This window comes from Sinocyclocheilus anshuiensis, unplaced genomic scaffold (genome assembly GCF_001515605.1).
Source record: "Sinocyclocheilus anshuiensis isolate Anshui unplaced genomic scaffold, SAMN03320099.WGS_v1.1 scaffold709, whole genome shotgun sequence".
Lineage (NCBI taxonomy): Eukaryota > Metazoa > Chordata > Actinopteri > Cypriniformes > Cyprinidae > Sinocyclocheilus > Sinocyclocheilus anshuiensis.
The window spans coordinates 1,235,999-1,248,142 of NW_015540926.1; the positions used below are offsets into that span (position 1 = coordinate 1,235,999).

General features: G+C 33.1%; 1 protein-coding gene across 1 annotated transcript in view; it reads left to right on the forward strand.

Annotated features, from left to right (window-relative positions):
- LOC107689365 (B-cell linker protein-like) overlaps nt 1–10,701 on the forward strand; it is a 25,362-nt gene extending 14,661 nt beyond the window's left edge. The window contains exons 6-24 of the mRNA XM_016487325.1: nt 620–666; nt 924–964; nt 2,163–2,292; nt 3,980–4,083; nt 4,167–4,239; nt 4,337–4,393; nt 4,495–4,520; nt 4,879–4,901; nt 5,565–5,621; nt 6,177–6,207; nt 6,383–6,431; nt 6,513–6,585; nt 6,679–6,706; nt 6,789–6,819; nt 8,002–8,092; nt 8,191–8,225; nt 8,342–8,391; nt 8,605–8,688; nt 10,570–10,701. Coding sequence (XP_016342811.1) covers nt 620–666; nt 924–964; nt 2,163–2,292; nt 3,980–4,083; nt 4,167–4,239; nt 4,337–4,393; nt 4,495–4,520; nt 4,879–4,901; nt 5,565–5,621; nt 6,177–6,207; nt 6,383–6,431; nt 6,513–6,585; nt 6,679–6,706; nt 6,789–6,819; nt 8,002–8,092; nt 8,191–8,225; nt 8,342–8,391; nt 8,605–8,688; nt 10,570–10,701 — 1,162 coding nt within the window. The remainder of the gene's footprint in view (nt 1–619; nt 667–923; nt 965–2,162; nt 2,293–3,979; nt 4,084–4,166; nt 4,240–4,336; nt 4,394–4,494; nt 4,521–4,878; nt 4,902–5,564; nt 5,622–6,176; nt 6,208–6,382; nt 6,432–6,512; nt 6,586–6,678; nt 6,707–6,788; nt 6,820–8,001; nt 8,093–8,190; nt 8,226–8,341; nt 8,392–8,604; nt 8,689–10,569) is intronic.
- The last annotated feature ends 1,443 nt before the right edge of the window (nt 10,702–12,144 follow it).

Below are 12,144 nucleotides of genomic sequence, written 5' to 3' on the forward strand. Positions count from 1 at the left end.
ATTATAGTCAATTTTGGCTTATTTTTAAATTAAATTGTTAATAAATGTTACGTATTTAATTATTTAACTTATTGATTCAATTGAATTTGTAATTTATTTTAATAAAATGTTTTTTATTTAATTATTTAATGATTTAATTTCATTTTTGATTGTTTAAATTAATTTAATTCATTTGTTGAATTATTTATTTTAATTTAAATTAAATTGTTTATTTCATGATTTAATTATTAAAATATACATATATATAATTGCATTTTAAGCAAATTATCTTGCTTAAAAGCTTTATGAAAGCTCTTAGGTAATGGCCTTTAAGGGTTCTGCTTCGATTCTCTCTGTCTGTATGAAGAAATAGCACCAGACGCCCACCGTAACGTCTACGAGAGCTTTGTGGTGTCTTCGGAAAGACTTACTATAATCCGGCCTTTAACTTTAACAACCGTCTCTTGATTCTGTGTCCTGCCACTGTGTGTTTTTGCTTTCGTATGTTGTAGATGACATGCAATTATGTGCTTAAACGTTGCTGACAAATGAAGCTCAGCATACTATCACTAATCCACAATGTGCTGAAATCAACAGCAATGAAGAACCTCCTGTATTTAGGGTTGCTATTGTGTTTCAGAATAAAGAAGAAAAGACCTCCGAAAGTACCAGTGCGAGGCTATCAAGGCAAGTTGAAGTCTCTGAACTAGAAAGTGAATGTGCAGTTGAAAAATGTGCACTTGTTTTTACTTGATCTGATCCTTAAAAATGGCTTTAGCTGATGTAACTCAATGCGGTCGGGGGAATTTTCAGTACATTTATAAACCATCAAAACACAATTATATCATTCTAAGTGCAGGATAAATGTTGTGTTCTCACAAATCACATGTCATTGTAAGTATTTTCAGCTACGTACCTCATGATCATGTTGTGTCACTTTTTAGGCGAAGCTCCGGATTCTGAGAAAGACTCTGATTCAGATTTTGTAAGTGCATTAGTCTACTTCACTAAAAGACATTCACTGGAGAACTTTTGTAAATGTAACGCTCAGTGAATATAACATAAGTAATAGTGTAATGCACAATGCAATAACTGTATAGCCCATGTACATGCAAATCAATATTCTACCTCAAACTATCACATCGAACACCTTTCACTCATTTAAGTTTCACAATATTTGTGAAAAAGCTGTTTTACATGAACTGAAAATGTCTGAAAGGTGACATGTCTTATTAGTATCAACTAAATACAAAACAACCTTTTAATACAATTTATATTAAAAACAACATTTGGAGTAGAAACAATATTCACTCAGAAGTTTCACAAAAAAATTTAAACATTTAAGCAAATGTAAAAATGAAAATGTTAAAATAGAACAGAAAAAGTACAAATAAAAACTAATTAAAATGAGTGCTGTCAAACTATTAATCGCGATTAATCGCATACAAAATAAAAGTTTTTGTTTGCAAAATATGTGTGTGTGTATTTATTATGTAGGCCTATATATAAATACACATACAGTATATATTTTGAAAATATTTGCATGTATTTACATGCGGATGTGTGTGTATTTATATATACATAATAATAAATATACACAGTACACATATATATATATTATGTAAACAAAAACGTTTATTTCGTATGCGATTAATCGCGATTAATCATTTGACAGCACTAATTAAAATATTAATAAAAACTAACTAGTTGCCAAGGAAACATCTCATTTTCATTTAGGTTCATTTGATGTGCTACAATAACTAAAAGTGAAAAGTTAATAAAAACAATACAGACATTTTTTTTTTAAATGACCAAACTAAATTACTTACAAATTTTAATATAAAAAGTAATTAAAACAGAAAATGTAAAATTAATTATAAATTAAAATAGTAAAATTACAATGTAAAAAAAAAATGTAAAATATTAATTAATACTATAATCTCGGTGATTCTATCATGTACATCCAATTCAATCAAATCTTAAGTTATACATTTATTTGAAACGAGTAATGTCTGCTGACACGTCAAAGATATTAGAGATTAAATAACTAAGCTTTAAGTGAAACATTTTGAATGAATGAGCAAAAAAATGTTACACTTGCACAGATTTTAACTGATGTAAAAGCATGAAATATAAAGAGACAGGAAATGTATTGATCACATATACGTCTTTAAATATAACAGGACAGCGATACGTACGAGGACCCTCAGGGCGATCATGACGATAACTACGAACCTCCGCCGAGGCTTGAAGGACACATGAAGGCCTTTACGATCAGCCCGTCCATCACCAACCCCAGAGGAGAGTATGTGGGTGAGGATCACGCTTTCTGTATCAGAAAGTCCACATCAACTCAAAACCGACTCTGTTTACTTTCGGAATTGTTATTGTTAAAACTCATGCATTTGGAATGCAATTTACTGTTCAGACGGTAATTGTTTCTCATGAGGACACAAGGTCATTTCAACATTTACAGGAGCTAGTCAGTGATTTTATTGAGGTGTTTTTTCCACACCATCCGCATAAAGACTTCCAGCAGAAGTCGTTATTAAATCCTTTTTGACCACTGCCAAGCACCATACGCTAATTGGTGTGCTTCACAGTAATGCACACTCATTTTAAATATGGACATTAAATATTTAAGAATTTAAATATTTCTGAAATGCTGGAAAATGTTTACAAGAATACCATTCCACTTGAGTGGGAGCTGTTAGAAAGGGAAAAAATAACTAAATTAGATACGTTTTTTTAATACAGTATGCAATAAATGTACATACTTATTTAATCATTTTTATTCAATAAAAAATGGGGAAATTGACATGCTATAATTTTTAAAATGCTTTTCTGGCTTGCATTTTATCTCTGCAAAGGATGGATGTCTTTTTAAAAATATAGAAATTCGCAGAAATAAGTCAAAATAAGGCAAAAAGGTAAACATCTGACCCAGCTATTTGTTTGACTAGTAAAATTATTAGTTGTGCAAGCATTAATTTAAATAAATGTACAGTATATAATAAATATTTACTTATTGCATGCCATAATAATGGCCCGTTTAAACATATCTGTGACTTTGTTTTCTTTTTTTTTTCTTTTTCTTTTTTAAAGCTCCCTCGTACTGTAATGGAACGGTGATGTAATATTATATATGCAAATATTTTCCAGCATTTCAGTAAAAAAAAGTGTCCGTATTTAAAATGTGGATGGTAGTGGTTAAAAACTCAGAGATGTGGAATTCTATACAGACACATTGAAGAGAAAAAAAACTAACAAAATAAAAAAAAAATGAAAATGTAAAAATAAAAGGGAAAACAGAAAATAACTAAAAAAGGACAACAAAAAATGGAAAAATAAAAATGGAAAATGGAAAAATAAAAATTAACTAAAGATTTACCAAACGACTTGTGGATTCATATGCAATTGAACATGAACTTGGTGTTTGACCAAATTTGGCTGTGAATCTTTATGCAAATGATGCGAGAAAAACACTTTATTGTGAATGATTCACTGGAGCACTTTATTTTAAAGAAAACAAAGTGTCTAAATGTAAAAACCTGACTTTCCTTTTCAGCTGATGTCACTCCTATTTTCATAATCCAGTCGATTCCTTTCTGAACATTAAGTTTTGTCCAACATTTTTTGCTCTCAAACTCGCCACATAAAGAAAAATGGCTTGTGATCACTGACTCAACTTTAAAACTCTGTCATTTCATCATCCACGCGTCTTTCCAAACCTGCACGAGTTTCTTCCGTCGAACACAAAAGGTTTTTAAGAGGTTTTGAATGAAAAGTGATTTTTTTAAATTGTCGTTTTTGGAGCATAAAAGCCTCAATGGACTATATAATTTCTTCAAAACTGCTCCTTTTGTGTTCAGCAGAAAAAAAATGTGAACAAAATGAAGTGGAATAGGTGATGACGTAAGCCTAAAAGGTTCAGTTCTACAAAAGGAAAGTTCTGTTAAGCAGCAAGAGCATGTAAAACCAGACTTCCTGTGCCTTGCAGACAGCTGTCGTGGTCGACCAGCAAAACCAAACCCTCCTTTCCATATGCAACAGAGGCACAAACCCCCACGACCGACCCACCGCAGCCTGGCAGAGGAAGATGATGTAATAACGGCTTGCACTGTTCACTCAGAGTTTCATTTAGCGCACAATAAACTCCTGATACTAAAGCACTCTCCTCCGTTCAGGACGATTACATTGAGCCGGAGGACGAGGCGGATGATGACAATTACATTGACCCCACTGAGAAAACACTAAGAAGTAAGATGACAGAGGAAGGCCTTTATTTTGTTGCACACTGAATTATTAATATGACTGTAATGGGTAAATCCTAATGGTGCGTAATGTCTGTTTATAGAGCCGCCGTTTAACAGAGCGGTCAAACCGTGTGTTCCTGCTCGTGTAAGCGCTCCGGGTGAGACTTTCATGAGATTATTTCAAAAAATGCACACTTTAAGACTTCTTCGATCTAATATTGAAGGCTCGTATATTTACGCTCTAATTCTCCTTTTTTAGATTTCTATGAGGTTTCTGATATGAAGGTGAGCTGAAATCAAAAGAGTTTTGTCCAGGTCACTGATATTCAGATTAATCAGATCAAAAATGATGTCATATATAATCATAAATTACAGGTAGTACAACATCATGCATAATATAATAATATTTTTTATATTTATAAAGATAGATAGATAGATAGATAGATAGATAGATAGAATCAGACTGAAGATAGATAGATAGATAGATAGATAGATAGATAGATAGATAGATAGATAGAGGCATGAAATATGACCTGGACAGGTAGTACAACAAATAACATCATGCATTATATATCATATTAATTTATGGACTATTAATTTGCTTTACAAATGCTCTGACAAAATGCTTTGTATTTAATTATAGGAGAATTCTCAGTCTAAGACAAGGTAAAACATCTTCAAAATCAACCCTCCTTTTTTTATTATTTTTATTACACACATTAAACTTTAACACAATTATGTTGAACTCAGTTTTCTTTAGCAGTGATTACAGCACTAATAATATTCAGTATGGATAAAAACATGCCACTTTGACTTCAAATTTAAGGCAGCAATTAAACAGTACACTCTTAAAAATAAAGCTGCTTAAAAGGTTCTTCACAGCGATGCCATAGAAGAACCTTTTTTGGTTCCACAAAGAAGCATTCAGTCAAAGGTTCTTTAAAGAACCATCTCTTTCTTACCTTTTTATCATCTGAAGAACCTTCTTTCGCAAAAACAGAAGCTTTTGTGAAACAGAAAGGTTCTTCAGATGTTAAAGGTTCTTTATGGAACCATTTAGACAAAAAAAAGGTTCTTCTATGGCATCGTGAAGCAGCTTTATTTTTAAGAGTGTACATGGGACTAGAATATTCACACATTAAAATCTACACAACTACATTTGGTCAAACTTACAGTAACTGTTAATATGACTGTCTTTCTAAAAGTGCAACAACAGCCCTTAATGATTCAGTCCTGCACTTCCTCGTGTCCTTCGTTACTGAGACACACATCACATGCTTCTCTGTTCTGTTGTTCTCTGTGAAATAAATGTTTTATTCTGATCAGCAGGAGTAACACGACTCTACAACCCAACACACATATGGCGCCACCTAAAGCCAGTCCACGGTATTACACAACCATTATTACCCATTACAAACCACTAGATTAGCTCTGCACTCACCAGTTCAATTATTTAGCACCTTTACAAACATTTATGATTATAACCATATCAAAATATTGCCTATAGTTTCTATCAAAATACGTTAGATGCATATATACATCCTTCTTCAGTTTCATTATTTTGGTGCTCTAATAATGCTAAACATTTATAAGACAATGACCAGTGTTGGGGGTAATGCATTACAAGTAACGCGAGTTACATAATCAGATTACTTTTTTCAAGTAACTAGTAAAGTAACGCATTACTTTTTAATTTACAAGAGAATATCTGAGTTACTTTTTCAGGTAAGTAACGCAAGTTACTTTTTTTTCCAATTTATTGATTAACAGCTCTCCTGTCCCCATGTTGAATGCATTACTTTTAAAAGTAACTTTCCCCAACACTGACAATGACAATGTCAAATCACTACAAAATATCCCTGAGATATGTATTTTAAAGAAAAGTTGATTGCACAAATAATAATAATAAAAATGTTTGACATGTTTTATCTGTTCATACAGAATGAACATCAGAAGGCCAACAATAACTCCAGTAAGTATTGAAGATTTTTTATTACTTTTTACATAACATTTAAAAATAAGACATGGTGCACATTTACAACATGTGCATGTGATTAGCATGTAAATAAGCAACCTATATGTAGATATAACAGTGTAAATGCATGTTTTGAATGGAGAACGTGATGATGGTCTATGTGTGTTTTAAGCAGGAATCACAGTCAGAGGACGAGTATGAGGTGTGTGACGCAGACGACAGTGAGTATCAGTCACAAACCAGACCCGAGCAAATGAATGCATGAAAAACCATGTATGTAACGTGTGTCTGATTGTCATTAGGTGTCAGTGAAGGGCCAGAGGAGGCCACAGAGGCCCGGAGACCATCAATGCCCACACCGCGACCTAGAGACCTGTAAGTGACTCCCTTAAACACTGAACGATAATAAATCAATCTGCCATAACATCAGATTCACTATCTAACAGTTCATCACTGCTGATCTTTCAGGAAGAAACATAATCCTGCTTTGACACCGGTATGGACTCGTTTATCTTATCTAATCTCTATTTAATGGTAAATCAAAACATTCAGTGACAAATGCTTGTCCATTTTTGCAGAAACCAAACATTGCTCACAGAGACAGTGAAGGTAACTATCAAAATCACTACAAAAGAGCAGAAAAAGCAGTGGCTATGTCCAGAACAGACTAGCATACGGCTTGCACTATTTTAAATAGTAAGATGCAAAACAGAAAGCATTATGCTGCAATAAATGTTTCAAGCAGTATTCGACACTGTGGTCATGTGACCTCATTACATTGCATTTGTAATTCAGCAAGAGATGCCCATTGATGATCTCCAAAATAAATCTAAGTTAAACAATGTCTTTAAGTTTGGTAGTCAAACCGATGCAGTATTCCACAAAATATGCTCTGTTTTATAATGTGCAATTTGGCAGTGTATAAAGAAAATCAGCATACTACACTACTGGTCAAACTGATACTGTATTCCACAAATTAAGCTCTGTTTAATAATGCACAATTTGCATTATGGATGCATACAGGAAAAATAGCATACTGCATGTTTCTGATGCAGAATTCCACAAAGCTAATGTGCAATTTGGCAGATCTATGCAAGAAAACTACTGTACTGCACAAATATTCCACAAAGCAAGCTCCATTTCATAATCCACAATTTGGCAGATCCATACATGCATACAGAAAATTAGCATGTATGTTTCTGATGCAGTTTTCAGCAAAGTAAGTTCTGATTGATAATGCACAAAAATGCAGAATTTGTCAGGTCCATGCATGCATGCATAGAGAAAATTTGCATGCTGCACGATTCTGATGCAGTATTCCAGCACAAGCTGGCAGATCCATGCATGAACCCATACAGAAAATGTGAATACTGCATGTTTCTGATGCAGTATTCCACAAATTAAGCTGTTTTATAATGCACAATTTGGCAGATCCACGCATGCATGCATGCATACAGAAAAGTAGCATAGTGCACAAATAAAATCTACACTGCATTTGGTTAAACTGATGCAGTATTCCATAAATTAAGCTCTGTTTTAAATGCACAGCTTGACAGACAATTTAAGCCGTTGCAGATCCATGCATGCATGCATGCATACAGAAAATTAGCATACTGCTCAAGTAGTACTAGTATGGTAGTAGGCTATTCTGAATATAGCCAATGACTTGTAGATGTGGCTGACATGAGAGTTTGCTGCACATTTATAAAGAGCAATTTTAACTCTGACCTTGTATTGTTTTAGAGTAGAGATTAAAGTCGCCTATTAACAATTGCATGATCTCTGTTACAGCCACATCTATTAAAACAACACCAGTAACTATATCACGAAGCCCACCAGACACCACGCCGAGCCCGTTGCCAACAGGGTTCCATCGAGCCAAGTAAAAAAAAAAAAAGAGTTTCATTTTCTCCTGTAAGCATAAACTATTATAATTTCATGAACAAAAGGACTAAACTACAGTCTCCTTTTCTGCTATAGATATATGCCTCTGCCTCGACAGCTTCCCTCCCAAAGTAAGATTCAAGCTTTTTCAGTTTGCAATAGACACATTTATATGCCTATAACTTTCTGACAGCCTTGATGAAGTTTATTTTTCTAGCAATTGATTAATATTGTTTTATTTCCACAGGCAGAGGGACGTTGCCTTCAGAGAGCAAATCAGCTAGAGATGCCGAAGAGGTGATTGCAATTACTGACTTCCCTTTAAATGCATTTACTTCTTTATGTATATGTTTTAATTTTTTTTATTTTGTAGGGTTTGGCTCTGACAGAAAATGAAAAATGCCCCATATGTTTGTGTGTCTCAGTTCGCAGCATAACTACTATAATCAAGAACATCCCAGCATTCACTTACAGTGTCTGTCAGTCTAACTGTCCTGTTCTCTCACACAGGAAGCTGGTGTGTATAAAAAGGTTTGGTATGCCAGCAGCTGTGACCGCAAGACAGCAGAGGACGCTCTCATACGCTCAGCTAAGGCACGTCAGACCTGCACAGAATAACACAAAACTATGCTGAATGACACTGCATTATAAATACCAGCAAGAGCAAGGGGCATCACTTGTTTTATTTTAGCTAGCTGTCAAGGCAACATTTCTTGTTTTCAACTTGAAGTGGCCTATTAAAATAAAAACTAAAACTCAAAAAAAAAAACAGCAAAAACTATATAGACATATACAGTATATGTGTGTGTGAAAAATTATAACTTTAACTAGAATTAAAATGAATACAGAAAAAAATAGAAACTAATTCAAATATATATATATATATTTCGATTCAATATCAATTCATATACTGTACATATAAGTGGATAAAAGGAGATCTTTTGTTGAATGCAGTCGAATGCTTTTTTTAGCACAATTTTAAACATGGGTTAAATTCAGTATTTGCTTGCATTCATTATGTGTATTTATACGAGTATCATTAAAAAAGGATGTAACACTAATTTTTAAAAAATCTAGTATTTAAACATGTCTAAATATTTATTCAAATGAAAAACTTAAAAAATAAGTAAGCAGGTATGACCTGCAATATTCTTTTAAGAAACTAGTAGATACATGTATATTTAGTAAAGAGTGGGTAAACCATGGCATTACAAATGGAAGTGATTTTTTTCCGACCACAAATGACTCTAATTTGCCTCTTTGCATTGGAATTTAAAACCCTTTTCTCTATTTTAACCTTTAATACTACACTAATTGTAATATAAGTATTAGAAATTTTAGAGAAAAAAATATTTTAAGTCATTAATGGACCATATTTATTGCACAAATAGTATTTAGTACCAAAAGATCTCCTCAAAATATTAAATAAATATTATTGAACTAAAATATAGAACATTTATTTAACTGAAAAATAGTTAAGCTGTATGTTCACATTATAAGTAAGCAATCCTGAGGGTTAAATACAAGAAAACCATATTAATGTTACCTCTCCATCACTCTCCAGAATGAAATTATACTGTATGTCACAATGTTTCCATCAAACATGTATTTTGAGCTGCAGCTCGTGATATTATTGTAGAGTTTCACTAGTTAGCAGTAAACCGGTTCACAAACAGTATACTTACACAGTAGCAGTGTTGGGGGTAACGCATTACAAGTAACGCGAGTTACATAATCAGATTACTTTTTCAGTAGGCTACATTTCCGTGTTGCAAACATTAAATAATTGGGATAAAAGTTTATAGTCCGGATATAGACTCTGATGTTGTGGCAGCTGCGATCAAAATGAATAATTGGAACTAAATAATGATTGTATATTTTACATTATGCCAGTAGGTGGCGACCAGTGACTGTTAAAATTTGATGTCTGAATCATTCATTCAAGAGATTTGTTCAAAAACTCTGGACGAAACAAGTCTTCATTCATTTATTTCAATAATTAGTTTTTAAATAAAAAAATTTAAATAGACTCATTTATAACATTAAATAAAACATTTTGTCAAATTAGCCTACATATTATCATATGACTCATCACAGCTTAAAAAATACATAGGCTATAGAAAATAAATGCATTTGCACATATTATATCATATGTACTGTGGCTCTTTTGGGAAAATGCATTAACCTAAAATGGAAAGAAAAAAAGGCTCTTTGGTCAAAAAGGGTTCCCTACCCCTGCTTTACAACATCACCAGATAATTACTGGCTGAAGCTAAAATAGTGGTGCATGGTGCTTGCAATGCCAAGTTCACGGGTTCAATTTCCAAGCAATGCATGAGCTGATAAAACACTTTAAAAAGGCAATGCAAGCTGCTTATGATAAAAGCACATGCCAAATGCATAAATGTAAAAATATCAGTCTATCTCTATTTGGGATGTAATGCTTATGTGCCTCTTTGTCTGATTTGATTTCAGGACGGCTCTTTTCTGCTCAGGAGGAGCTCTGGTTTGGACGCGAGGCAGCCGTACACACTGGTGGTGTTTTACAACAGCCGAGTTTACAACATCCCTGTCCGCTACAACGCTTCCACCAAACAGTATGCTTAAAACCACATGGATGTTGCCCCAAAGAGTATTTGTACACTCAATTCGCATTTAAAAATGAAAATGTTGTCATTACTTGCTCATCCTCATGTCAATCTAAACTCAATAATATTTTAAAAATGCACTCATACCACTCAGGTAATGTGGCTTAAGTGTCAAAATACATTCTGATGTCTATGGAAGCTTGTTTCCGCCACAGAATAAAAAAATAAAAACAGTAACTGTGATTATTTATCTCACAATTCTGAGTTTTTAACTTGCAATTCTGACATTTTTTCTCAGAATTCTGAGTTTACATTCTGTTCAATTCTGTTTTTGTTTTCACCACAGAATAAAAAAAAGTTATTGCAACTTTATATCTTACAATTCTGACTTTTTCCACACAATTGTAAGTTGATATCTTAATTAAACTACTTTTTTCTTGCAACTGAGATCATATCTTGCAGTTCTGATTTTTTCTTGCAGTTCTGAGGGAAAACGTCAGAATTGTGAGATATAAACTCAGAATTGAGAGAAAAAAGCCTGAACTGTGAGACATAAATTAGGGGTGTGTGATATTTATCTGCGATTAATATCTTAATTTTTGTTTTTATATGCAAGCTTACATTATCAAGTATGTCACTCGCTTTGCAAAAAAACAAACAAAAAAACGTTTTGAGAGTCCAAAAGCATTCACTGCATAATAAAGCTTATTAGAATGCCGTTAAAATGCCCCTATAATTCATCTTATGAAAGCAAAAAAAAATAAATAAATGTAGAGGTTTTTCTTTTTCATATTTATATAAAAAATAATTTTATACAACAGTTAAACAACCAACAGTTTAATATTGAGTGACTTACATTTTTAGACACATTAATGTCTGTTTTTTTTTTGTTTTGTTTTTTTGTCAACGAAGATAGTTCCAAACAAATATTTGTGACTCAGACCAACACTGCAGTGTTTCCTTTCTGGATGAATCTGTTTTTGAACAAATCATCTGAGTCAATGATTCAATTATCCATTCATAAATACAGTCGCTTGCTTCGTTTCTAAATTAATCAACCGTTTTGAATGAATCGCTCAAATGAATGATTCAATTAATCAGTCATTAAGACAGGGACTTGCCGCCACCTACTGGCGGTTTTAGTCTCATATTTATTTATCCATGACAGGCCTAAACCAGACAAGGTACTTATCAAAATATTGTTTAAAGTGTTAGTTCACCCAAAAATGAAAATTCTGTCATTAATTACTCACCCTCATGTCGTTCCAAACCTGCAAGTCCTTCCTTCATCTTCGGAACACAAATTAAGATATTTTTGATAAAATCCGAGAGCTCTCTGACCCTCTGTAGACAGCAAGTGTTCTTACACGATCAAGGTCCAGAAATGTAGTAAGGACATCGGTAAAATAGTCCATGTGACATCAGGGGTTCAACCGCAATTTTTTAATCTTTTTGTGTGCAA